This window comes from Cricetulus griseus (assembly GCF_003668045.3).
Source record: "Cricetulus griseus strain 17A/GY chromosome 1 unlocalized genomic scaffold, alternate assembly CriGri-PICRH-1.0 chr1_1, whole genome shotgun sequence".
Taxonomy (NCBI): Eukaryota; Metazoa; Chordata; class Mammalia; order Rodentia; family Cricetidae; genus Cricetulus; species Cricetulus griseus.
The window spans coordinates 169,607,513-169,632,603 of record NW_023276807.1 but is presented as its reverse complement, the minus strand read 5'-3'; the positions used below and the strand labels follow the sequence as shown (position 1 = coordinate 169,632,603).

The following is a 25,091-nucleotide window of genomic DNA, read 5'->3' as shown; positions in this document are numbered from 1 at the left end:
TGGGGAAAGCTGGCCAAGCACTGTGGTGTGTTTGTGCCTCCACTGACAGGCTTCCATGGGAGGTATGCAGTCTCTCTGAAGACCTGCAAGCCCCCTGCATTTCCAATCACTGAACAGCTCAGTCAGAATACCCAAAGTGTTGTCTGAAGTCCCTGGGTTTCCTCAGTGGTAGAAGCAGCAAGACCCATGACCCGTCAACATCAGAAACAGAGGAAACCACTTTCAGAACCTAGCAGGATACTTGATCATAAGCAATAGGAATAATGGTCCTAACTTTCCAGTGCTCACACAGGTCAGGCCTGTGCTTCCTATGGTTTACCTCATTTCTCAAGCAATCTCACAGAGCCGGAACCATTGCCCCACCCTGTGAAAGGCAGACAAGCATACAAGGCAAATGACCCCAATGCACTAAAGTGACACTAGACAGCTCTGCTTTTAAGGCCACCATTGTAAGGAACATTCTCTTGTTCACCCTGAGTTTTGAAATTGGAAAGAAAATAAAGGAGCCAGTGTCACATAGGAGAGGACCTATCATGGGGGGGGGAGGGGTAGGGAGCGGTGAGACAGACTTCAAGTGCACTCTAGACAGAGGCTATCTGATACAGACATCATGCATGCCATATAAAGAAGATATGATACAGGCATTGCATGAAAGTCACATGAGTAATTTTAAATTTTATGGTATTGTATAAAACAGTGAAAAGAAGCAGATAATATTAATTTTAATAGCATTTTCTTTTTATATATGTAAAGTCTTATTTCTATAGGCAAGCAATACAAATGTTTGGGTATGCATGTTCATGTGTGGATGGATACACATATGTAGGCTTATGTGTGAGGAAGACAGAGGGCAATGGGACAGATGATCCTTCAAGAGCCATCTACCTTTTTAATTACAACAGGGTCACTGGCTTGCAACTTGGCAAGCAGGCTAGACTGGCTGGCCAGTAAGCCTGGGACCCTGCAGTCCCCACCTCCCAGAACTGGAATTATGAGCTTTTATTTTTATTTTTTTTTTTTTACACACATCCTCACACTATGTGACAAGCACTTACCTACTGAGCTGAATCTCCTCAGCCCTGCAATATAGCATTTTCTGAAGATATTGTATATACTTTTTCCCCGTGTGTTTGAAATCAATGTGTATTTCATACTGAAGTACATCTCAAACAAGGTGTACTTCAACTCCCAGCAGGCACATGACACTAGTGGCCACCACAGTGGATGGAGCAGCTTAAGTGGTTCACAGGAAATAATCAAAGGACACCAGAAGGGACCTTTAGGAAGACAAAGCCACATCTGGGAGACAAACATAGGATTACTTGGTGTCACCTAAGAAATTGGTATGTTCCAAACACCAAGCATATGTCTTCTGTGTGTTACAGAAAGAGTTCCTCGAATTCCTATTTCTCCTCCTCAGTTTCCTTTAACAAAAATAGCACCCACAAGAGGACCAATCAGATTCTGAGAGAAAGGCTATCATAAAGGTATCGATGAATTTATTCAGAGTAAACACAAAATACTTCACCAGGCATAAACAAAGAACGGAACCCATTAAGTCAGTCACAGTTTTAAAAACTGCTGTCACTAAGCCCATATTAAGCACTTACTTAAATAGCTAAGATTTCAAAAAGGTGTCACTTCAGAATACAAACAGTCCTACAAGAACTATAATGTGATGCAAAACCTCTGGGCTTTGAAGAAAAATAGGTGAGTAGGTTTAGATCCCTAAGCCTCTATCCGTGGATCTTACCAATTAGAATATGATGTAATCACCATCAAGAGATTGGATTCTTTGTTCCCGAATAAATGAACCTGAGTCAAATATGAAACCCAATCAATCACATGGACCGGGAAATCTTAAAAACTGCCCACTTAGCAGCACACGTATTTACAAGGATATAAAAGCCCGCTGGATATACTTGTCCTTACTCCGCTGGTTTTGAAGGTTGGCACAGGGATGGCACAAAAGTCCTCCGGTGAGCCTTCTATCTATGAGCCCCCATTCAGGCTTCAGCAGCAAAGAGCTCTGATTGATTAGCAATGTCTGCCACTACTACAGGAATGGGAACCCTGAGCTCAAATACCAGCCTTTGGCACCCCGTACAGAAAATGCAGGAAGAAGTCGTATGACATTGTTTGTTTGTGTTGTTGTCCCTATGCACCCTAAGGACACAAAGGGTCTCATATTACCACAGAGCATTGTCGAGAGATGTAAGCATCCTACTCATATTGATAATTTCAGTCATAAATTGCCACAGTATACAAGAATATTAAGTAGGAGAAAAGCCTGTTCCTACCGACCTGTCCATCAAGCTGACAAACAGGACAACAACTTAGCAGCTGCTACAATTGGAAGCTAAAATTCCCTCTGAAGTCCCATATGTAAAAGGTTTGGTCACTCCTCCATGGCACTATTAGATGTACCCTAGGAAATGAACCTTGAAGGAAATATTATGACCCACCGAACCCCTTTCTCTTGTCTTTAGCTTCTCAACCACCCTACAATGAACAGGCCACCCTATCACATCCCCCACCACGATATTCTACCTCCATACTGGTCCAAAACAGACCAAGCAACCACAGACTAAAACATATTAAATCAACCACAAGGCAAAATAAAACTTCCCTGCTGTTAAGTTGGTTGTCTGAGATATTTGGTCACAGCAACAGATACCTAAATAATACTATAGTAATATATCCCTTTGTCTATTACCTGCTCTACAAGGAGAGCAGAATGAAGCATTGATAGCACTCAGAAGCAGCTGCTTCATCAGGTGTGGGGTCTCTGCTGTCTCTGAACTCAAACTCACGCCCCTCTCCACAGGACTCCACGACATTAATTAAGAACATACTTATGCAAGCATTTGTTTCACAAGTGTGAAGGTTGACCTCAAGTGTTGACTTGACCTAACTGAGAATGCTTGGGAGTTAAAGAAAGCACAGATCTGGACATGTCTGAGGACTCAGACCTAATCCATAGGTTAATCCACTGATGGATTCACAATACGAGGGCATCACTGGGAGGTGGGTCCCGATGAACCAGGACACTACAGCTGTGTCACTGTGTGCTACAAGTTGTCAGGGGCCTGGCTGTGTGCCCTCTGCATTGCTTCCTGTCTATCACAGTCTGTCATTCTGCTCTGCCACACCATCTGATCCACTGTGAAATGAATGCTCTGAAACTGTGAGCCAAAACAAGTCATTTCTCCCAGAAGCTGTTTATTGGTGTTTTGGCCATTGTGGAGAAGAGCTAATTGACACAGTAAATCCCGAGCACCCCATTAGAAGCAGGACTCTTCACAATAATCCGCAGATGTAGCTCCGGTCTGGCGATGCAGGCAGGTCTCACTCAGTTCTTCTGAGGCATCTACAAGTTTGGAACTCATGATTTCCATTTGCAAAGTGAGAAAAGCCAATAAAGGAAAGTCGTTGAGCAAAGACAGAAGGACAAAGCTGAGGTTCACTCCAGAGTGCAATCAGCTCAGAACACATGCATCTGCCTCTGCTCTCTTGTCCCCTGGTACCTTGCTTAACGGCCATCAAGAATTTAAGAAGTATGTCCACCTGTCTCCTTCATTTATGTACTGAGAGAAGCAGTACATTAGCTAGAATTTTCTAGGAATCCATTTTTCCTCCACTTTGCATCAAGAACAAAGGCAGAAATTTGAAGACCAGCAGCCACCTCCTATCAAGCAAGAAACTTCACTGACTGAAAAGTCTAGCTTCTAAAAATCAAATCTAAAATATGTGCACGGAGACCCTAACGCCAACCTACCTGCCACTGTTACTACATAATTTCAGTGGCTTTTTCCAAATTGGCCAATTGAGGAAATGAGAGGCTGATAACCTAAAACTCAAGAGATTTTGCACACTCTCCACTAATGGCCTTTATCCACATGTGAGTAAAAGAAAATAGCTAGCTTTAGAGGTGAAAACAAGGGGTTTGATAAGGAATAAACAGGGCAGGCATCTGTCTCTTCCCACACAGATTTGCAGTCACCATGATGCACCCACCAATGCCCATTATAGTCAAGGCACTAAAAACAAGGTGGTTAGCTAGCACTTGTCACTGAGGAAAAAGTTAGAGGTGGCAAGCCCTTCTCCTGGACAGCCTGCCCAAAGCCATTTTAAGACAACAGATGAACTCCACCTGTGTGTGTGTGTGTTGCACTATCAGCTTAGCCTCACCCTGCTACCCTCTACATCCCTGTTTCTAAAACAACCAAAGCAGAAATGACAGTGCCAAGTTCTGACTAAGCCTAAAATCAAGGTCATTCTAGACACACTGACCATTAATTTAGATAGAATTTATTTATTTCACAAGATGGAAGGGGAGAAAAGAGTTAGTGCTACTACACACACCATCATATAGCCCTGCTGTTCCAAACACAGCTGCTCTGTGATCAGAATATATCTGACTTAGACATCTTAGTGGCCAGCAACAGAAGGTACAAATTCAATCTTTTTTTTTTTTTTTCTTTTTTCTTTTCCTTTGGACAAGGTCTCACTACATAGCACAGATTGACTTGAAAAAAAAAATTGTAATCCTGTATTCTGGACTGACAGTATTCCATCATCATACCCAGCTAGTGTTCCCTTTTAAAGACAGACTTCAACCACTGTGACAACATTTACCCTTGGGATTCTATTAAGAAATGTTAACTTTGAGTAAAGCAACTCCTAAGATGATAAAATAAACAAATGTGAGGTTCCTATATGTCCAAAGCTATCAGAGCTCTGTAAATGTCCCAGGATACTATTGGAAGATACTCTCTCTTCACTCTGTCAGTAAGTACAATTGCTGCCACTTTGCACTGAAGATGCAGCTGAGGGAGAGAGGGATGAGGGCCTCAGGAGCATCTCAGCAGGTTCCTTCCATCACCCATCTGACAATTGAAAGCTGCCCTCGACCTCAATACAAAGCTCAGACTTCCACACATTGCTCTTGACTTCTGGCTGGAGAGGGCACTTGATATGCAATCATGAGGACCTGAGTTCAATACCAGGACTATGTGGCGGGGGGTGGGGAGCTGAGGGCATGCCTATAACCCCAGTGCTGTTTGGGAAGGAATGGGGAATCACTCAAGTTTGCTGACTTCCAGTGTCTCTCCAGATTCTGTGAGAGTCTCTGTCTCAAGGGAATAAAGCAGACAGTGACAAAGCAGGACATCTAATGTCCTCCTCTGGCCTCCCTGTGGAAACACACACACACTCACACTCACACTAATACTCACACATCTACATGAATACAAAGCAAGATTTGTGATTGTTATCACTTACCAGAAATCCATTTATTACAAACCTCTGGCAAGGGCAGAGGTAATGTATGAAAAACGAAGCGGCATCTCTAATCTTAAAGTATTAACCACCGCCTACACCCGCACCCGACCCAAACCATCCCAGTCTCAGGTAGTTGGACAATAGGAAAGGGACAAAGGTGCTAAATTTGGAAATCAAATGAGATTTCCTCAGATCCCTAGTTCTAGTTGATCAAGCCCACAGTTACCTAAAATCACCAACAGAAGTCACCATACTTCTGCAAGGCATTCAAACAGCAGGACATTTGTGAAGCCAAAAAGAGACCAGGACAACTGGCAGCTGAGGCCAGGCTTCAGAGCTATACTAACAGGAATGATCACCAGCTAAGAGTGAATGTACTCAAACATACATACATACATACATACATACACACACACACACACGTATGTGTGCAAGCATGCACAAACACAGTCGTATAAGCAGTACAAAACCCTACAAAGTTAAAATAAAAATAAATAAATAAAAATAAAACAAACAAAACCTGTCCCTCACTGAGAAATCACCCACACCAAAGTAGCAAACACCTCAAGAGACCAGCCTAGTCTTGTAAATAACCTCTGTGGGCCAGGTGTGTGCCCCATCCCCAGGGGGCAGCCTCCATGTAATTCCAGCCTGTGCCTGCGGGTGTTGTCAAGCAAGAATAGGGACTCCAGGACTCTTTACCTCCTGGTTTCTAATGATTAACCCTTTCATGGGAAGCTGCTGTGTAGGCAGGAACTTGCAGCTGATGTGGCCACCACTGTCTCCATGGTACCCCAACACTGCTAGGCAAGCTATGTATTCTCAGAAAACATTCATTGATTACTTGAATGTAAAATGCCCAATTTTTTTTTATTTTTTTGTTTTTATTTTGTTGTTCTTTAAATTATTAGTTTATGTGTCGGGGTGTTTGGCTGCGTTTAAATCTGTGGACCACATTCATGCCTGGTGCCCTTGGAAGCCAGAAGATGACATTAGATCTTGTGGAGCTGAAGTTACAGACTATTGGTAGCCATCACATGGGTGCTAGAAATCAAACCCAGGTCCTCTGGAAGAGGAGCCAGGGTTCTGACCTGCCCTTCTCTGGCCTCCTCAGGCACTTCACAAATATGCTGAACTTCAGAACATTCAAATAAATAAGATAAAATTTAAAAGACACCGGAATCTATGCTGGCATGAGCAAACTTACATCTTTTGAACTGCATTTCAGGATGAATAATGTTAAATGTGTATTCAAAAACTCAAAAGCAAGGCAGGCATAGTGGCACTCATCTGTAATCTAGAACCCGTGGGGCAAAGATGCTGGAGGATCCTGAGTTCAAGGCTAACCTCAGCTATACAGTGAGGTCTTGTCTCCAAAGAAAATTAGGTCCAGGAATGTAGCTAGGTTGGTAGAATGCTTATCTAGCATGCACAGCCCTTGGATTAGATCCACAGAACCACATAATGGGGCATGGTAACATATGCCTGTATTCCCAGCTCCTGGAGATAGAGGCAGGAGAATCAGAAGTTCAAGATCATCCTTGGCTATGTAGTAAGATCAAGGCCAGTTGGGAATATGCAAGACCCTATCTAAAATGTTTTTTATTTAATAAAATCAATAAATAGTGAAAGACTGAAGTACACAGCTTTTACAATCCTGTTTAATTAATTCGTAACTACTTGATATTAACAGTGAACAAACTGAGGCCAAGAAGGAGGACAAACTATTGTAACTGCCTATAGGATTAAGTAGCAGTCAGGCTTCTAATCCCCTCTCTGCCCTTTTGTACTTCTACTGACATTTAGGGAATGTTGATGCCTCTTCTTCTTGTCAATATGACCAGTGTTCCCTTCACAACCTGTTGCTCCACCTACAGTAGCTCATTCAGTCCCACAGCAGAAAAGCCATGGGACTCACTCAAGCCACCACCAGCCTTACCTATTTCTGCTGACCACCAAGGATGGAGGTCAGCTAGACAATGCTCCCATCCCATACAGGTCAGGCTCCTGTTCTGAACTATGTCATGATGTCATGTCCTGGAATGGCTTTGCCCTGCACATCTCACTCTTGTAACTCAAATGCCACTACAGGCAGGAATCAGACAATGGCCTTCTTGCTCACCACTATATCACCACACCTGTCCCACAGGTGCTCAGTTATCTGGCTTTTTGTTGTTTTTAGCTCTCTCATTCTCCCCATCCCACCCCACCCCCCGCCTCTCTCTCTCTCTCTGCACCTGAGGTTATATATATATCCCATGCACGGAGCCCTCGGAGGCCAAAGAGAGATCTGGAGCACAGATAGTTCTGCAAAAGCAGTAAGTGCTCTTAACCACTGAGCCAACTCTCCAGTCCCACAATTATCTTTATAAAAAGAAAAGAGCCGGGCGTTGGTGGCACATGCCTTTAATCCCAGCACTCGGGAGGCAGAGGCAGGCGGATCTCTATGAGTTCGAGGCCAGCCTGGTCTCCAGAGCAAGTGCCAGGATAGGCTCCAAAGCTACACAGAGAAACCCTGTCTCGAAAAAAAAAAGAAAGAAAGAAAGAAAAGAAAAACAAAAGGTCTGAAGCTGCAGATCATTTAAAGAGTGCTTGCCTGCTGTCCACAGATCCTGGGTTCACTCCGTAGTACCAGAGGAAAACCCACTCATAAGCATCCCAACATCCAGTGTCTATTCACCACAATGCTTGCCAAGAGAGAAAAAGCCAGCAAGAATGAGAGAGAAAAAATATTCCTTCTTTCAAAAGATTGATTTTTCACTATTTGTAATCATGTATACAGGGTTAACGCACACACCAGGGCACGTGCTAACCGAGACTTGAAGCCTTGGCTCCACCTGGAGCTAGAGTTTCAGCCTACTATGGGTGCTGGGAACCAAACTCTAATCCTCCACCAAAGCAGTACAGGGTTTGAACCATTGAGCAATCTCTCAAACCAAATTGAGAATGTTTATTTCTTTTCAGTATTAGGATTGAACCTAGGACTTCATGTATGCTGGGTAAGAGTCCCACCACTGAACAATACCTCCAGCTCTCTTTTACCTTTTGAGAAAGACTCAGTAAGTTTCCCAGGCTTGCCTTAGACTTCTGAGGCTCACCAGTACCTAGGATTATAGACCTGTGCCACCAGGCCTGTCCCCCTCCCCATAGACCACCTGTGGTGGTTTAAACAGTTATGCCCCACATAGACTCATGTGTTTGAATGCTTGGTCCATAAGGGAATGGCACTATTAGGAGGGGTGGCCTTACTGGAGGAAGTGTGTCACTGTGGCAGTAGGCTTTGAGGTCTCATTATGCTCAACCTATGCCCAGTGTGACACACAGGTCCCTCCTGCTGCCTGCAAATCAAGATGCAGAACTCTCAGCTCCTTCTCCAGCACCAAGCCTGCATGCCACTATAGTTGTTACCCACGATGACAATTGTTATTCCCCATGATGACCTCTGAACTGTAAGCCACCCCCAATTAAATATTTCCCTTTATAAGAGTTGCAGTGGTCATGGTGTATCCTTATAGTAATGGAAACCCTAACTAAGACACCACCCCATCCAGAAATATCCTATAGCAAGAAAGCAAACTTAGGAAAAGGTTACTATGCCTCGGAGTACAGGGTGCGCCACAGAGTGCCAGATGCCTCACAGTTTGCAAAAAGCCCCAGAGTGAAGTATGCCCCATAGAGTGAAGGATGCCCCAGAGGGTAGGATGCACTGGACACGTACCTTGCTTAGTATACAAAGGTCATAACCCTCCCAACAACTCAGTGTGAAAGCAATGAACCTTAAAGCTGCAAAAGAATCTTAGCAATGATTTAGCTAATGATGAGGAAAATAAAATCAAAGAAATAAAGTCTGGGCTGGGGATGTGGCTTAGCTGACTGAATGCCCGCTTGAAGGCAGCCCTGGACTTAACCCCCAGCACCACTCACATGCCCATAATCCCAGCACTAGGAGATCGAGAAAGAAGACCAGGAGTTGAAGGTCATCTTCACCTACACTGCAAGTTCAAGGCCATCTTGGGCTACATGAGACGCCATCTCCACCCCACCCAAAAAAGAAAGGAAAGAAAGTTAGAAAAAGAAAGTGAAAGTGGAGGTCTTAACTAAGATGTCACAGCTGGTAAGTAGGCTCCTTTAAAGCTAGTTTTACACTCTGGAAGAAAAAAAATCCAGAACCCACACTATCTCCTGCCAAGTTCAGTTATCTCCCTCAGCCCTGTTCCTCCAGAGCTGGGTGATTCAGACAGAACCTGCAGGCTATGATACAGAGGATAATGAAAAGCTACAACAGTCAAAGCCCCAAATGGCTCCTAAGTTACAAAAAAAAAAAAAAAAAAAAAAAAAAAAAAAAAAAAAAAAAAAAAAAAAAAAAAAAAAAAAAGGGCTAGGCCTCTCCTTGACAATTCTTGAAAAGGTTAAAGACTAACTATCTGGGGAGACTGGGGGGGCATGGCTCAGTTGGTGAAGTGCTACAAGACCTGAGTCTGATCTTCAGAATTCAAGTGAACAAGATGTGCAGATGTTCATGGTGTTCCAAGGGAGGTGAAGACAGGCGGATCCCAGAGGCTCCCTGGCCTTCTCTAGTAGGTGAGCTGCAGCTAAAGAGAGACCTTGTCTAAAGAAACAAGGGAGATGATTCCTAAGGAGCAGCACACCAAAGGGTGGCCTCTGCCTCCACATGCGTCTGCACACACACGTGAGCACACACCACTCACAAACACACAGAAACTAACTAAATAAATAAATGACTGTTTTAAGTTAGAAAAGACAATGTTAGAAAAACTATATTTCCTTGCTCATCTGGACTCTTGGCTTCTATGCCTAGTAAAATGCTAAGGGCTGTGTCCTTTATCCAAATTCAGCCAGACAAATGTACTTATCTTCTTTTAATGTGCTGTGTAGACTTTAGGCGGCAGCCATAGCATGAGAAGCCAGAGAGCTCTTCGATTCACACAGTAACTGATAGGAATTCCTCAAAAGTATATATACCCACTGCCCGATCCAGCAACCTGCTTCTCTGCTCGTCAGCAACATAGTATCACAGGCCCAAAATAAGAGCGCTTGTCCTATTTTCTCTGAGGAAGTGTTACATATTCCATGAACTATGCTTTCATTTCTTCTTTTTTAGTTAGATTTCAGCAGCCAACTGTGTCATTTTGCTACTCCCCCAAAATAGCTCAACTGAGTAGCTTAAAAATCACACTTTGTTTTTTGGCCAGGAAAGCACCGTGCTATGCTGACTTGAGCCTTCAGAACTAGGACAAGAGGGCAGGAGCTATGGCTGGCATGGTGTCTCCTGCACATGCTGCAAGTCCAAGTCTGTGAAACAGAGACTTTGATGTGGGCGGGGCAAAGTATAACACAGGTGCAAAGGAGAACTACTACCCAATACCACTGCTGGATCCCCCTTAGTACATCTCACTAAAGCCCAAAAGACAACCACAGTGCAAGAGCATTTCATCAGCTACCATGAAGTCCAATGGCACAGAAATACTTGCTAAGAGCTCATGGAAGGACTGGCACAATGGTTCAGATGGTGGTATGTCTGTCTGACACTCTAGCAGGGTCCCCAGCATCCACACTAAAGCCTGCCCACAGTATTTCCAACCCTAGAGAGGACAACTCAGGAGAATCTCTGGGGTTTGTCAGCCAGTCTAGCCAAACAGGTGAGCTCCACCTTTGATGAGAGACCCAGTCTCAAAATATAAGGTAGAGAATAATTAAGGAAGACATTCAACATCAATATTTGTCCTGCACACACCACACACATACACACACACACAAACACACACACACACACACTCATACACTCACATTTACACACACTCATGCACAAATCCACACACACAGATACTCATACACACACACACACACACACACTCACACCTACCCCTCAGAGTATCTGACCAAGCCACACCTTGTACCTAGGGATCAGGAAGATTGATAACTCAGGTCCACAGCAAACACAGGAAGTTGAGAACACAGAACCGACAAAGACCATGCAGCCTTCAACAGGTAAAATGCAGCTAGGCTTCCAACCCTTGTAGGGCATGCCCTCCGTGCTTCCCTGCCTCCTCAACCTCTGACAACAAAGCCCAAATAGAAACCCATTGTACATTTTCTTATCAAAGACAAGCATGTTACTAAACAGTCATCCTTCCCTGGGCCAGTTCCCTCTTTCCACATACCCCTAGCCAAACACTTTCATGTACATAAAGAAAAATGGTTAATTTACTGAGTTACTATTTACCACACACTGCACTAGATCCTTGAGCACTTTCCCCCTCACACTGTATAAAGACCTAAAACTGGCACGATTCCTCTTCACAAATGCGGAGGGAAGAATGAGGCCCAGAAAAGGGAAGTAACTTGTCTACAGTACCACAGCTACCAATAGCAGAGGCAGGTTGGCTCTACAAGCCAAATTCCTACTTACTTCTCTATATTCCTATACAACGCTCAATGACAACCTAGTTTAGGGAATAATAATAATGACAACAACAATAAAAATAAATCATTAGCTAGCTCTAGGCTCCTAAAAGTTCTCCCTTGCTATGTGCTGTTAAATAGTACAGTAGCTTTCACTAAATGATTGACAGAAATAAAAGTTCTAGAGCAATGTGAGTTGCCTCCTACACCTCACCCCAAGAACAGAAGTCATAACCTAGTTCCAAAAGAGAACACAGACAGTGATCAGCAGGCATTCTTCCTTATTCCTCCAAGAAGCATTCCTTAATATTTTTAATATTAGCCCTATCAAGTGCAATTGGCAAAAAAAAAAAAAAAAAAAAAAAAAAAAAAAAAAAAAAAAAACCCTCACACCTGCACAGGTTTGGAGACATCTTACAACAAAACTTTTTTTTTTCTGTCAAACACCAAATATTTTGCTACAAATGATACCAAGTAAAATGGCCCCTCCAAGCCTGGGTGTCCCTAAAGGACTTGCTCTAGCTACTTAACGCTGTACTTTACAGCCAACACAGAGAAAGCTAAGAACCCTTTTCACAACTAGGCACTGTGGTGCGAGGCAGAGGCAAGTGGACCTTTGTGAGTGTGTGGCCATCCAGGTCTACATGCAAGTTCCAGGGCAGTGAAAACTATACAGTGAGACCATGTTTCAAAAAAAAAAAAAAAGAAAAAGAAAAAAAAGAAAGAAAGCAAAGAGTTCTTTTCACAGAATGAGTAAACCATCGATCTGTTACATGTTCTCATCATCATACACACAAACACACACACACACACACACACACACACACACACACACACACACACACACACAGTCTATTTTGGATAGGGCAGCTTTAACATTTCTATAATAATTGCAGATGACCTTGAATTTCCGATGCCGCCTCCTCACCTCCACCTCCCAGGTGCCACCACCCAGTTTATGCAAGCGCTTCTTTCATGCTAGGCAAGCCTTGGACCAGCTGAACTGCATTACCAGCCCACCAAGGTCTTTTCTCAATGTGTAATTCATCTAATCTTGTACAAGATACTTATCTTTTAAAGAGATTAATACTTGCCTAGTCCTGAGAATTTGGAACCAAAGAATTCAAAAATAGGGGCGGGGGTTACAATAAATATGGAATTTGAAATACACTCATCTTTTTTAGATTTCTTTTATCAGTGCTAGGGATCGAACCCAAAGCCACAGTGAAGGTGGTAACAGGTAATATTTCCACAAAGGGACACTTGCTTCTGAGGGCAGAGAGACCCGTCACGGCTTCCTATGAAGTTCTCAGCAGGCAAGATGGTTGCTCTCATTGCTCAGCCTGGGAACTGGAGGCCTGTCATCTCTCATCCTGCCAATACTTCCTGCAGATCGAGAGTAGCTGACGGTGGTCTAAAACGTGCCCACTTCATGCTGAGCCAAGTCAGTGACCAACGCCTGACTCCAGCCTGCTGAGAAATGGCTTCACCCCTGAGTCCCTGCCTCTACCTTGCCCTAGATCAAGTGCAGTGGGGGACTGAGCACAGGGAACTTCTTCCTTAGCTTCACTGTATTACTAGAAATGCGTGGCTTTTACTCCCCTGCACAGATACACTGAATCCCAGGGCTACTCATGACCACTCAGCATCCAGAGCAAAGGCAGACCACAGGCTGACTCAAAGATATCACCACTGTAGATGGAACTTTGATACCCTTAGTTCTTCCCATAAAGCTCCAAGTCATAAACATAAGAGGTATGGTTCGTGATGAAAGTGTTGATCATCTGCATGCCTGTCATCTGCACCTTGCATTACATAGCCCCACAAGCTACCATTAAAACACTGAGCAGAAGCACCGACTAAAAGCCACCGAAGGCACTTTTTACCACAGAAGGTATGTTACAGGCCAGCTCACCTGCTTGGCTTCATGGCCTTTCCTGCCCAGGGAAGGCTCTGCTAGATGTCAGATTGCTTCTGTGGTTACAAATGGTGGCAGGAAAATAAGAGCAGGACAAGAGGCAGTACAGGGCTCCGTATGGCACTGACATTCCTTTCAACAGTGAATTGATGGGTACAGGTGATTTTAATGGAAACTTAGGAGTGAGAATAGAAATGTTAAACTGAGGGGGAGAACAGAAATGTTAAATCTGAGGGGTTTTGTTTTGTTTTATGGTTATTGTTTTCTGTTTTGCATTTGCTTTTTCTTACAGCAGAAAACATTAATACTTCTTGGACAGCTTCATTTAAGCAACATCGTCTCTGCTTCAATGTAGACAATGTAGACAATGTAGAAGTGCTATTCAAAGCCCTTCTACTAAATCCCCCCTTCTCAAGGTGGGAACTTGCTCTATTTTAGAAAGATGCGGGAATGCCTTCATGTATTTATGCCTGTTTGTATTTGGGTTCTCACTTCAGCAGTCCTTGACATAAGCAATGTCTGGAAGCAGAAAAGGAAGACTGGATTCTGTAATCGTGTCAAGAGGACTCAGTGTGCAGACTAGGTAACAGTCTTCTTCCTTACAACAAATACTTGGGAGTGAAAAACCTTTCAGATCTCACCTAGCTTCTCAGAAGAAGATTGAAGACTTCCAAACTCTACCCAGCTTCTGCCTGAGGAGGTTCCAGGGATAGCCACTGAAATGCCCAACTCACATATGTCAGAATATGTCAGAATCCAGCCAGGATTCACTCACCCAATGTCAATCACCCAATGCTGACAAATCCAGGACAAGAGCCATCAAGCTCCTACTGTTCTCTCACTGCAACCTGCTAGATGTAATGTCATCACAACACAAGGAGGACATCAGAATCAAAGAGAATTACTGACGGCCAAAAGAAAAAAAAAAAAGATTTTTTTTACCAGTCCGTATGAACAGCTAAATAGCACAAAACAGATATTGTGTGGGAGACAAAAGTTAACCCTTTCCAATAATATAGTTTACATTCTGTCACAGGTGATTCAGTTCCCAGCGTATTCAAATCAACAACACTCACAATTGTATTTAAAGCTTATTGTGGACACCGTGCCTATAACCCCAGCACTCCTGAAGGTAGGAGGATCAGGGATTCAGGGCCAACCTCAGCCCAGCTCAGGTTAGAGGCCTGCCCGAGCTAGGTAAGACTTGCTCCCCCATGCCCACAATAGTGTGTTGAAGAAGTTGGGATCTAAATTAAAACATTGACAATTGTTGAGGATTCGGAGGAGATATCTAAGAATCCACTACATCGTCTCATGATATTCTGGTTTCAGAATTAGAAAAAACGCAAAATGCCCACTGTCATGTTTGATAAGCCTTCCCTCAGCACTCTGGAGGCAGTGTTTGTAGCACCAGCTGTGGCAGGGATCCCACACTCGCCACGCTGTTAAGAGCAATAACCCTGTTTCCGACCGCTGGAAAACACCCAAGCCCTAGCTACTTCCAAAGGCCTCCCTAAACCACAGCAACTCAGTTCTGAACACGAGCTGGGAGCTCACATGCAGCTGAAAAGTTGGTGGAATTCTAGACAACAAACGAACAAAAATAACCAACACGAGATTTCAGTTAAGAATTCACAAGGAGGACCCTGACGAAAACCAAACGCTAAAATTTACCCCAAGACAAACGTTAAACATTTCCGAAGCTATGGCAGCAAGAAGTACTGGGTCCCAAAGCGAATGGTCCCCAAGGGTTTTCCAGCCTACCACGGGTGGCAGCATCGAGCTGTGGGTACCGCCTAGCGCCAGATGTCGCAGACCCCCCAGCCTGGACACCTGGACGCGTGTGCCCCTACCCCTTGGTGTGTGCAGGTGGCTGAGCCAGTCTAGTGGAGGCAGGAGCTTGACGGGTGGCTCTGGGGCGCCCCCTGAGGTCCAGCAGCACCTCACCGCCCTCAGAAAACCTGAAACCAGCATCTTCCAGGGCTGGTTTTACTTTGCCCGACACCAAAACCTGTCTTCCCTATGCCTCTTACAAACGCCCCTCAGCTTATGGGTGAGGGGGTAAGGGCTAGATGCCTCGAAGCCTGGACAGGGACGAAATGGTTCAAGCCTCGACAAGGCAGCATCCTTAGCGGTCCCATACTCGGCTGCGAGCCTCCTCAGACACCAGAAGGAAGAAAAACATTGTAGAAACACTGGCTACAGCCCGGAGGGGTTAGCCAGAAACGGAATGGAAAATTTGTTTGCAAGGCTGCCTCCCACCGCCCCTATTAAAAAGTGACCCTTACTAGTCTGGACCCCAAGTGCACTCGAGCGCACTCGGCTGGCAAGTCTCTGCCAAAAAAAAAAAAAAATCTAGTCAGGGGCAGTGATAAAAACAAACGCTGCTTAATGGTCTCTAAGGGAGAGAAGTGCTTGCTGGGTCTCAAAGGAGATGCTCTCCAGGGTCTACTTCCATAGAGGTAGGACCCCAGTCATACAAAACCAGGACCTCCAAGTGAGTAGGCACGACACACTGTGAGCAATCCTGGACGGTGTTAGGTTAACAGCTCCGGAGACCGGAGGATGCTCGCAGAAAAGGAAGCCGAAGAGCCCGCAGTGTTTCACCCTCTGCCCCTCGAAACCACCCTCGAACCTGCTAAGATGAGACTACTACTAGCTGTCACCTTAGAGCAGGTCCCTGGGGGCAGCGAGGGTCCTCTTGCCTGGCCTCTGGGTGCAAGACGGGGTTGGGGGTACCCGCTGCACCAAAACCCCGCGCTCTGGCAGCCGAAGCACAAGCGGCTATTAACCACGGAAAGCGGAAACACTGGGACACGTATCTTTTTCTTGATTAGAATAACTGCCGCCTCCAAATATCCCAGAACCGGCGGATGAGAAAGCAGAAAAACTGGGTGTTCTGTCCTTATGAGATCTAGGAAAGAAAAGCAAATCGCGTCCTCTCCCACCTCTTTCCCCCAGTCAGGACAGTGGACATGGCCTTCACCCCCAAGAGAAGGATCTGGGCAGCTTGGAGCTGCAGCAGCCCTCGTACTCTGCAAGAGAAGAGGAAGGCGCCTGGCCTCTGCCCTCACCAAGCTGGGGGGGGTGGGAGGCTGGGAGTGAAGGTTCTCCAGGCTGCACACCGCTACGTGCAGTGATTTAGGATTGTCGCCAGTGGCCAATATTGCTCCAGCCTTAACCTGGCTAGAAAAGGAGCCGGTCTGAGTCTGAATCTTGCAGACACACTCAGCCTGCAAAAGGGCAAAGATGAAGGTAGACAGGGCGCGCCAGACAGCAAAAAATCGGACGCCAAAAGCAACCCAGCTGCCGACCCGCCCCTTGCACTTGGACCCCAGCAGTCCAGCCCGGGAGAGTGGTACAAAAAGGGGCCGCGAGCACCGAAAGGCACCGATCTAACCAAAATCCCCTCTCTCTGCCTTCCCGCGGCTCCCAGGCCCCCGCGTCCAGGGAGCTGCCTAGCACGGATACTGAGGCGTAGCCCGCACCTCAGCCGGGAGCAAGGCTGACAGGAGGTGGCCCCGGCCCCTGCGACCAGAACGCGGGCTGCTCCTCATATCTTGACTCCTCTGCAGCCAGCCTCCGCTTTCCATCCCCAAACACCGCCCCCCCCACAACAAAGGGTCGGAGGGATGCAAAGCCGGCCACCGTTATGAGCTCCTTCCATCCCCGCCGGAGCAACCAAAGCACCCCAAATTACTAAAACCAACAGAGCATCCTTCACACAGCCAGTCTCCCCAGACACCCTGCAACTCTAGCCCTCCGAATCGGCTCCGGATCAGTAAAGAAGCCCCCCCGCCCCCCTCCGCCGCCGCCGCCCCCTGACTCCAGCTGCTCCGAGCTTCCCAAGCTACAGTAAGAGCAGATCTCTGCGTCCCCAATCCTCCTTCCCAGCCCGCCACTGCTCCTGCCCTCCCCGACTATCAGCCTCCTAGACCACTGCCGGAGCCAATGAAGCAGATCCCTCTTTCCTCCCCGGCAGCCCGGCCCCCCTTCACCCTCTCCGCGGTCCCTAGACTGGCGCCCAAGCTCCGCGCCCCGGCGACAACTCCGCATACCCCGCGCGCGCGGGCCGGAGCTGCGTCCCATCGGCGGCCCTCACTCACCCGGGAAGCACACCACATAATGGAGCACAGAACTGGTGATTTTCAGGAACAAAATCCACCAACACGGTTCCAGTAACCTCCGCATGTCCGAAAACGCACATCGAAAAGAGAAAGGCAGGGGGGTAAACTTGTTGAATAAGTTCTTGCTTCCGAGCGAGGCTCCGCTAAGCCTGGAGGCTTTCTCGGCTCGCCCGCCACACGGGCCCCCCACGCTCGGCGACCGGTCCCGCAGGAATCGAGATGCTGCCAAGCGCCCCCGGGAAAACCTCAAAAAGTGACCGGGGATGCAAAGCCACTCTAGGGACGATCCTCTCGGAAGAGAAGGGCTGTTTTCTGTTCAGACACGATCCAGCCGATCGGGCAGGGCGAGGAGAAGGCGCACGGCGGCAGCGCCCGGGGCCCGGGACCGCGGGTGGCGGCGGCGAGCAGCGGAAGAGCCCCAAGTTGAGTCGGCAGCGCAGCGCTGCCCGAGAACAGGCGGGCGACGGCCGGGCTGTGCGCTGCACGGTGGCTCCGGGCTTCAGACGCGCAGCTCCTTCCAGGGCCCCGGCAAGGAAGGAGGCATGTCTGCGAGCGGGGAAAGGGAGGGAAGCGGCGGGGCGGAGCGCAGAGCCCCCCAGAACAGAAACGGCCGGAGGAGCGCAGAGAAACACAAAGGATCTCAGAGGGGCGCCGGGGCGAGAGCGCCTTCAGTCCATGCTCCTGAAAGTTGTGGCTCCGGCACAGGCTGGGGAGGAACCGTGAGCGCGGGGCTGGAAACTGGCCATGCCTCCATACAGGAAGTAACATGTGAGCATGGATCCTGGCAGAGACTTTAAAGCCGGCGAGCGAGCGAGCAAGCGAGCTGGGGGCGCGCAGCGGCGGGGGCGCGCGAGCACGGGCGCGCGGTGACGCGCATCCCCAGGCTGCCGCCGGCGGGGGCGCGCGCTGCACTCTCTTAAAGCGGCCGCACTGAGCTCCTGCTTCCAAGGACTTACACTACTAGCGTCTCCAGGCGTGCCCGGGGCTGTGGGTGTATGTTTAGGGGAGCTAGTAACCGTGGCTCCGTCTAGGACAGGGAAGACACCGGCTGCCTGGGGTCAGCGTGGTTCTGCTCCATTTGCGAGCTCTTAAAGATGAAGCGTTCTGCACGGATTTGAAGAGATCCCAGGCTGACGGTGTAGCTCGTGGATTCGGGACTTGAGGGAGGAGGAAAGGGTGGCCCGATTGGAATCTGGGGGCGAAGGAGGGGCCGGCAACTACCTTTTTCATGGAGAGGGGTAGTCTTTACGGCCTTACCTCCTTGACCGTGCCTGCACCCCCTGCGTCCCACTCCTGGTGCATTCCAGGCTAGGAGACAAAGCCCAGCGGCCTTTGCACTCGGGTTGCATTGAGATTTGACGGGTTTTTTTCTTCCCGTTTCCAAGCTTCTATTGGCCGAGTCTACCGCTGGAAGATGGGGCGGGGGACGGGGGTGTCGATGGGCTTGCAAAATCCAGCCCCAGTCCTACACCCGCTTTCCCCGAGCCACGGAGGTTGTAGCAGAGTTTTCCCAGCTCTCGGCTCCGGGGAGAAGGTGGCTGCACCTTGGCGGGGTTGGGCAGAGGGCGAGTGAAGTGCGCTTCTCACCCGGGGCAAGGGAAAAGCAGCACCCGGGGCCAGGACTTGTTTCCCGGCAGCTTCCCCAGAAGCCACGGTTTAAGTAAACTACAAGGAGAGGCATCCGGGGGAAATGCAAGGACTAGGCTTATCTGTAATGAGTTTTGTCCCTTGGCTCTCACTGAGATCTTTATCACTTGGGCTTCCCAGCAGCCTATTTTATCCTCCTACGTCGGTGCTAAAAGTAGGGGAGGCCTTTTTTTAATCAAATTTGTAACTGAGCCAACGTAATTTGTATTTTTTTCATAATTTTTCTGCCTGTCTTTGAAAACGATGTGGTTGTGTTTTTAAAGTGTCCCCTTGCTGTTTCATCCCACCGCGGCAGGGTCCCACACCCACCCGAAGAACCCAACCGGATGTTCTTTCAGTTTTCAAATAATATACAGATGTTCTGAGAGCCTGCGGCATGGAGTAACTAGGAAAGCAGTTTCCACCCACACTTCCAAAGAAAAACCTCTGAAAAGTTAGGTTTGGGGTGACAAACTAATAAAAGTCAGGAAGTTCCTGGGAAGCGCCCCCAGCTCTATCTTTAGCAAAACCCGTCGGACTCCCTCACTGGGCTGGGCGACGAGACCGGTCTGTTTGCTTTGGAATTTGGTTTTTCCTCGCTTTATTGCAATCGAGAGTAGCTCCGAAATGCTTGTGATGATCAGTTATGTTGAAGTCGTGTTGGAGGGGTGCCAATGAGAATGAGATCGGTTAAAATGACCCTAGTGTAAATGACTGCCGCCTTCCAGGAGGCTCTGGTTTTCATCACTCGGTTGGTAGGACTTGAATCACACGGAGACCAGCGTCCTCACCTGAGCTTTATCTGTGGAAAAGACGTCATAGGAGCTGCCCTTTGTGCAATGCTGAGTTCTTTTTATACACTGCTGGTTCAACAGGTGGACTGCGCACCCACTCTGCTCTGTATACTGAGAACAGGACATGCCGGCCTGTTTGCCTCACCTGGGGAAACTGGGGGGCGGGGGCGGGGATTGAGAAAACATTAAGTGTGACTTGCAAAGAAGCCCTTCCAGTACCCCAGTTTGTTCAGCTTGGAGAGTGGCTGATCATGCCCTTACAGTGTATGGGGGTCCTGTGCTAACATCATTTGATGCCTGTCCTGGCTGGTAACTGTCCTGGGACCCCAGGCTGAAGTTTACTACAAATTAATATTAAAAGCACACCTCGAGCTCCATGGGCTCCCAAAACATCCAAAAGTTTTAGCCAAGCACATTAACACATGCTTATGTAATCCCAGCACTCAGGAAGCTGAGACAGGAAAACCACATATTCAAGGCTAGCCTAACTTCATAGCAAGACCTCTCAAATAAAAAAAAAAAAGTTTTTTTTTAATTTAAGTTTACAACAAAAATTCATTGGCCTATTACACAAGTGTCTTTTCATTTTCATTCTACAATCAAATGTATGGTGAATTGCTTGTTTTTTGTTGTTGTTGTTGTTGTTTGTTTTTTCAAGACAAGGTTTCTCAGTGTAGCTTTGGAGCCTATCCTGGCACTCACTATGTAGACCAGGCTGGTCTGGAACTCACAGAGATCCTCCTGCCTCTGCCTCCCAAGTGATAGGATTAAAGGCGTGCACCACCACCACCTGGCACAAGCCCCTGTTTTAAGTTGTACAAAATTACCTATCGACACACCTGGGCTTCCACTTGGTGACTATGGCACAGCATCCCTCTCTCAGGTGTTATGGCAGCTGCACAGTGCAGTGAGCAGAGCTGGAGGGAGGGACTTGGCACCATGCTGACTCCTTAAAAACTACAAAGAACAAAAAAAGCCATTACCTCTGACAGCAAATGCCACCACCACCACCACCACCCCCAGGACAAACTTAACTTACTTTCTTTCAGTGTGGGGAAGGGAGTTGGTAGAGCTCAGGCATTTCCTGGGGCTGAACCAAGGTGTAAACCAGGCTGACTACTGGAACGGGGGTGGGGGGGTGGGGGGGTGGGGGGTGGTGTTCTCTTCGCACCTCATCTACACAGAACTCAGCCCCCAATGGCTGAAGGACTGCAGTCTTGTCCCTTACTGGCTGTTAACTAAGGGATACTTTCATTTAACGTTCCCCCTGGAACAGTGGCTCTCAACTTTCCTTACACTGCAACCCTTTAATACAGTTCCTCATGTTGTGGTGACCCCCAAATATAAAAGTATTTCACTGCTACTTCATAACTAATTTTGTTGCTGCTTCGAATAGTAATGTAAATATTTGATATGCATGATATCTAATATGTGACCACTATGGGGGGTAGGGGGGAGGGGGTCACAACCCACAGGTTGAGAACTGCAGCTCTAGAATCTTGGTAGCTTCTCAGTAAAGGAACCTTCTGTTTTGACTAGATGTCTTGGGGGTGACTATGCCACCACTTTTGTACTACAGTACAACCCTACTAAGGGAGTAACTATCCAGGAGGGCACATGAAAAGTTTCACTCTCATAAAGAAGATATTACATATCAGAGGGCAGGCATCTTAGAGACTACATTAGAATTCTGTCTACCATCATGGTTCTATGACCTAGCAGGAATACCAGTGTCCCTTACTGTACAATGTCTTACAGCCCAATAAACCCATCATATAGACATATATACATCAGCCTGGTTTGCTGCCACACACCAGTAATCACAGTACTCCAAAGTCTGCAGTAGGAAGATCACAAATTCAAGACTGACCTAGGCTATATAGTGAAACCCTAACTCTAGTGTGATTTCTGTGACAAAACACTGCTCAAAACTAACTTGGAGCCAGGCAATGGTGGCAAACACCTTTAATCCCAGTACTTGGGAGGCAAAGGGTCTCTGAGTTTGAGGCCACTCTGGTTTCCAGAACAGCCAAGACTACACAGAGAAACCCTGTCTCAAAACAAAACAAAAACAAACAGGAAGGAAATCAACTCGGGGAAGAAAATTGTTTATTTAGTTTACAAATCACAATCCATCAGTTCTAGATGTGGGAAGCCAAGGAAGGAACCTGGAGGCAGGAACTGAAGCCGAAGCCATAGAGGATGCTGCTTACTGAACTGTTCTCCACAGCTACCTTTCTTTACATACATAGGACCACCTGCCCTGGGGCGGCACTGCCCAAGGTCAGCTGGGCCCTATCACATCAGTCGTTAATCAGGAAAATGCCCCCCACAGACTTGCCTATAGGCCAATCTGATGGAGGAACTTCCTCAGTTATCTTTCCTCTTCCCAGAAGATCCTAGCTTGTGTCAACATTTTGTCTCACAAAATGAAGGGAGGGGGAAGACGATGAAGAAAGGAGAGCAAAAGGAAATACCATAATGCACACACTGAAGCATTGAACAGGCCTTAGTAACAAGTACACTGTTTTCTCCTTGTGACCCACTGGCCACCCACGACCTGCAGGTACCCAGCATGTCCACTGAGTATCATATGACAGATCACTAGACAGAAAAAAGGTCACATGTCAAAATTCAAAATTTGAAATGTGGTTTCTACTGAATGCTGGTTGCCTTTCTATCATGGTCAATATATCACAAATCAAACTATCCTGAATCAGGGCCTATCTGTCTATGCAGACTAGCCGTTAGGGGCAATAGCTGTCAAGCCAGTTTAGCCGGTCTCTTATGTTGTTTATATTTGCATAAGGCCAGGCCGAGTACTCACTTGATGCCTCGGCTTCCTCATGTGTAACAAGGGGAAATAACTGCATCTACTCCTAAATTGAGAGGATTAAACAGAATTAATATACATAAAGTACTTAGAGCAGTGCTGGATACCTAATAAGTATTTAATAAATGTAAGCTATTACTGTTATCTGTTCACCCAGCAATGCGATAGAGAATGAACATCTGTTTATTTTCTAGCTGCTCAGCTTCCATTTCTTCTAGAAATACCACCCCAGTTTTCCTTTGTGCAAAACACCCCAGATGGTTTTAGTGAGTCTATGCCTTCCCCACCACCACACCCACATGTCCACCTACCAGCTCAGGAAGGACAGGCTTCTAATCTTGACCACAGGAGCACTCCATCCCTCTGGCCTGACTGCCTATATTTCCAGTTCGTCCAGTTATGTTCAGAATTCTTGTGGGGACCCAGGTGTGGTGGCACATACCTATAACTCGTATTCAGGAGGCAGAAGCAAGAGTATAATGACTTGCAGGCCAGCCTCTACAATGTAGCAAGTTTGAGGCCAGCTTGAACTACATGACACCCTATATCAAAAAAGAAAAAGCAAAACAAAAAACAAAAAAACAAAAAACTTTCTTCTTGGGTCTGGTAAGATAGCTCAGTCGGTATAGTGCTTGCCACACAAGTATGAAGACCCAGCATCCACTTAAAGTCAGACAGGGGGCGCTAGAGAGATGGTTCAGTGGTTAAGAACACTGGTTGCTCTTCCAGAGAACCTCAGTTTAATTCCCAACACCCAGGTGGCTGCTCACATCTATCTGTGGCTCCAGTTCCAAGGGATCCAATGGCTTCTTCTGGCCTCCATGGGCACCAGACATGCATGTGGTACACAGACATACATGCAGGAAAAACATAATATACATTAAAAAAACAAACAAAACAAAACCAGACATGGCAGCACAATACTTGGAGTCCTAGTGCTGGGAAAGTGAAGACATGGGCCTCAGAGTCTCCCTAGACAGCCAGTCCCTAGACAAATGAATGAACCCTGACCCTGTGAGAGTCTTTCAAAAACTCAGGTGGATGATTTGAGGGAATAAGACCCAACATTGACCCTTGGCTTCTAAACCCATGTAGACACATGAATACAGACATAAACATGTACACACATGAGCACACACATAAACATGTACACACATGAACATACACATCGTAAACATGTACACACTCAAGAACACACAAATAAACATGTACACACATCCAACTTCCTCCTAGGTTTGTCAAACAGGACGAACTTGAACTTTAAGCTACAGGGCAGGCCTCAGGTAGCATGCATCAAAGCAGACATACAAAGGGCAGCAGAAAAAAGAGGTGGGGGACTAAGGGACATCTGATATTTTTGTTAGAGTCCTTGAATTAAGTTACATTGGAAGCCATAGCAAACTATGGATTTCTCAATCACTGGAGCTGATACATTTCTGTAGCTCAATTCTAATTGGTTTTAATAACAAAAAACCCAGAGTCAGATATAGGGGTTAATGGTGAAAGATCATAGATGCACAGCAGCCAGCCATTAGTTCTTACCTCTGCTGAATTGTCAGACCTAAGGGGCGATTCTGTCTCTACGAATCCTCAAACTGAATGGCATGAGCACCTGTCTCTTTCCACCTTATATTCCTCTCTCTGCCAAGCCATATTACTCCTGTCTCTACCTCCCTAGTGCTAGGATTAAAGGCTTATGATTCCCAAGTACTGGAATTAAAGGTGTGAGCCATTACTGCATGGCTCTGTTTCTCTTTTAGACTGAATCAATCTCATGTAGTCCAGGATGGTCTTGAACTCACAGAGATCCATCTGCCTCTGCCTCCAGGGTGCTGGGATTAAAGGTGTGTTACATGGCCTCTATGGCAAACTAGTAGCTAGCTTCACACTTCAGGCAAGTTTTATTTGTTAAAGCACAAACAAAATATCACCACACATTTCTCTATGTCTGGCTCTTGTAGTTGGGTTTTTTTAATTATTTATTCATTCATCATTTATGTTTGTGTGTATTTACCCACTTATATGTGTACCACATGTATACAAGCTTCTATGAAGGCTAGAAGAAGGTGCTGGAGCCTCTGGAACTA

At 46.6% G+C, this 25,091-nt stretch overlaps 1 protein-coding gene across 2 annotated transcripts in view; it reads right to left on the bottom strand.

The window, feature by feature from the left end:
* Window positions 1–18,061, bottom strand: part of Ptprg (protein tyrosine phosphatase receptor type G) — a 663,134-nt gene extending 645,073 nt beyond the window's left edge. Inside the window, exon 1 of one of the 2 annotated variants that reach the window (XM_027389349.2) lies at window positions 17,731–18,061. In XM_027389349.2, the coding sequence (XP_027245150.1) occupies window positions 17,731–17,815 (85 nt within the window). In that variant the 5' untranslated portion in view covers window positions 17,816–18,061. The remainder of the gene's footprint in view (window positions 1–17,730) is intronic. The other variant, XM_027389348.2, reaches the window with a different exon arrangement.
* Window positions 18,062–25,091: the final 7,030 nt, after the last annotated feature.